The sequence below is a fragment of the Orycteropus afer genome, unplaced genomic scaffold (assembly GCF_000298275.1).
Source record: "Orycteropus afer afer isolate SDZICR_OR568_19922 unplaced genomic scaffold, OryAfe1.0 scaffold00029, whole genome shotgun sequence".
In the NCBI taxonomy this organism is placed as follows: domain Eukaryota; kingdom Metazoa; phylum Chordata; class Mammalia; order Tubulidentata; family Orycteropodidae; genus Orycteropus; species Orycteropus afer.
The window spans coordinates 16,270,595-16,273,422 of record NW_006921616.1 but is presented as its reverse complement, the minus strand read 5'-3'; the positions used below and the strand labels follow the sequence as shown (position 1 = coordinate 16,273,422).

The 2,828-nt window shown below is 36.7% G+C and overlaps 1 protein-coding gene across 1 annotated transcript in view; it reads left to right on the top strand.

Annotated features, from left to right (window-relative positions):
* Positions 1 to 2,828, top strand: part of CUNH18orf54 (chromosome unknown C18orf54 homolog) — a 27,660-nt gene that overhangs the window by 8,438 nt on the left and 16,394 nt on the right. The window contains exon 4 of the mRNA XM_007935534.1: positions 1,021 to 1,129. Coding sequence (XP_007933725.1) covers positions 1,021 to 1,129 — 109 coding nt within the window. The remainder of the gene's footprint in view (positions 1 to 1,020; positions 1,130 to 2,828) is intronic.

The window sequence follows — 2,828 nt, the reverse complement described above, 5'->3', positions numbered from 1 at the left end:
GTGTCCATCCCTCCATGCACTCCTGCCCCCTGAGCTGTCTCCCTGTGCATAAGCAGCCCTTCTCTCTCCCATGCTTGTTCTCTCCAAGGAGTGTATCTACCTGAGGTAAATATTCAACTCATATGGCTCTTTTGTTTGGCTGGAAACCACAGGTGTGAGTTCAATTCCAGATCTGAAGGGCAGCTAGAGGCCATAGTCTCAGCAGTTATACCAGGCTCTATTGGACCAACAAACCTGGTCCCCCCCCCACCCCAAAGTCTGTATTTTAAACAAACATGCAGCTCACTTTGAGAAATAATGATTGTATGTAAGAGTTTGGGCTGTAGAGTCCAGTCGTTGTGAGTTGAATCCTGGCTCTAAGTAGCCTGTCAATTGCTCTGGGCCTCAATTATAAAAGGAGGGTGACAGTCACCTCACAGGGCTGTTTTGAGGACTAAATGGGGAATAAGTGTATGCAAAGTGCTTAGCCTAGTGCCAGGTGTGTTAAAAAAGGTCATTAAATTATAATTTATTAGGCCATTTAGACGAGAAGCATATATAGATGCTAACACAAAAGACTGAAATATGATTTGCTTTAGCAGAGAACTGAAATTTCCCTGATTTTGAATGTTGAATGTGGAATAGTGGCATTTTGGTAGAAAGTGTAATGGAAGTGGAGGAGAGTAGAGGGGTTTGAAGACAATCCTAGGACACCAATGATAAGTGTGGGTAGGAGTGGGGTGAATATTATAACTTGAACTCTTTTTCCTTCACTCTCACAAACTGACCTTTCTCGTCTGTACCACATTTGGAGCAGGTAAGAGACAGGGATTTAGGGGTTGAAGGCAGGTGTCAGTTTAGGGAGAAGAGAAGGGAGTTAACTAAGCAAACTCAATTTGTATCATACTCATGCTGATTATTTTTTGTGGACCACTTATATTTAAATGATAACTATTTAGCCACTTAACTGCCTTTTTTCCTTTTAATTTAAATAATTTGGGAACTTAACCTGCTGTTTTGTATCCTTTGAATCCTATTTAGCAAATCACCTGTTCCTGTTTACTCTGATGATGATCCTCCCCCTCCACAGACCTCAAAGGAAAAATGTGCTAAAGAGTTTCTTGAAAACTTTTTAAACAATGATAATCAGGTGGGTGAAGTTAAATCTTTTTAACCTCTTGAAAGATTTATAACTAAGATATAGATACTAATTTCTGATTTATTTAGATATTTTTAAACAAATCAAATTACTCAAATTCATCCCTCCCCAGCAGAAATCCATCACACCCTCTAGAATTACTGATAATTTTATTTTAGTATTCTAAAGTAGAGGGGCCCAAGGTTGAACTTCTACAAAGCGCCTAAATGGTCATTACAATGTCCCCCCAGACCCCCCAGAAAACATGTCATAAAGTAGACCATTACAGAATAAATTCTGTTTTCCCATAGGGAGACTGATTATTGACATATGTGTTTCAAACAAAGATATAAATTGCTATATAACTTAAAATAGGAAAATTACTACCTACTTATCCAATGTATGTACATCTTGCAATTAATTGCCAAATATATATAGGAAAATAAGAAATAGTATGTAATTTGACTTAAAATATAAGCCCTGACTGTTACATAGTGAAATAATTCTTCTGGGATCTGAACATTTAGAGGATTGGAAGAGTTGAATATTGACTATAAAAATTAGCATAAACATTTTAGAAAATGCATCTTTGCTTTGGTGAAAGTTACTGGAGTAAGTAGAGGCTGTCAGAGTATGTCTGATCTTAGAACTGTACATAAGATACTAGAGCATATACTTGGCAAGTGGAGCTTCATTGTCACGTATTTATTCAAAAATATTTGAGGAGTAAGCACTTTTCTAGGAACTATATTCCTAGCATTGAATAAGAGAAGTTTTCCCTGCCCTCTTGGATTTCATATTTTAGTTGGAGATTTTTGTTACACGAACTGAATGAAAATGCAATATGTAATATAAAACCAAAAACCAGACTCACTGCTGTCAAGTTGATAGCGACTCATAGGTTTTTAAGCTTTACAATGAAGATTTTGGATTTTGTTCTGAGATGAGAAGTCATTGGAGAGTTTCAAGTGGGGGAATGAAATGATCAGTTTACATGTTTAAGTATAAAATGGCAGCTGTGGAACATGGTGGAGTAGGGGCTGGAGTGGGAGCTGCAAGCCTAGTTAGGAGGCTAATGCAATATTTCAGCACAGAAATTACAGTAACTAGGATTACAGTGAGTACTTTGGAAGTACATGGTCAGAAGTGGTTAGATTTGGGATGTATTTTAAAGGTTGACCTGTTCGGAAGAAGCAGAGATAATTCAGAGAATGATCCAAGATATTTGAGCTAAGCAACTAGAGTATTGGTGGTGCCATTTACTTAGGTAGCGAACAGATTTGGGGTAGATGAGAAATTTAGCTATCTAGAATTCTGTTTCAGAAACTAAGTTTACAATGGATGATAACTACTGAACAACTCACCATTCCCACTCCTACCCCTGACAACTACCTAGCTATTTTTGGTGTGTTTTTTTTGTAAATAATATCTTGGGTTTTTTTGCTGAAAATATGTACAGCATAACCCATTCATTTTCAACAGTTTCCAGAAATAATGATCAGTGACATTGGTTACATTTTTCACATTGTATCAACAATCCCATTATTTCTGTTCTAGTTATTTCACTTCCATTGACTTAAACTCCTTTCTCACCAACCCTCTCTTCTATACTTCAAAAATATCTGTTGGTTATTTGGATATATGCATATATGTATGTGTGTGTGTGTGTGTGTGTATACACACACACACACACATACATATATAAATATAT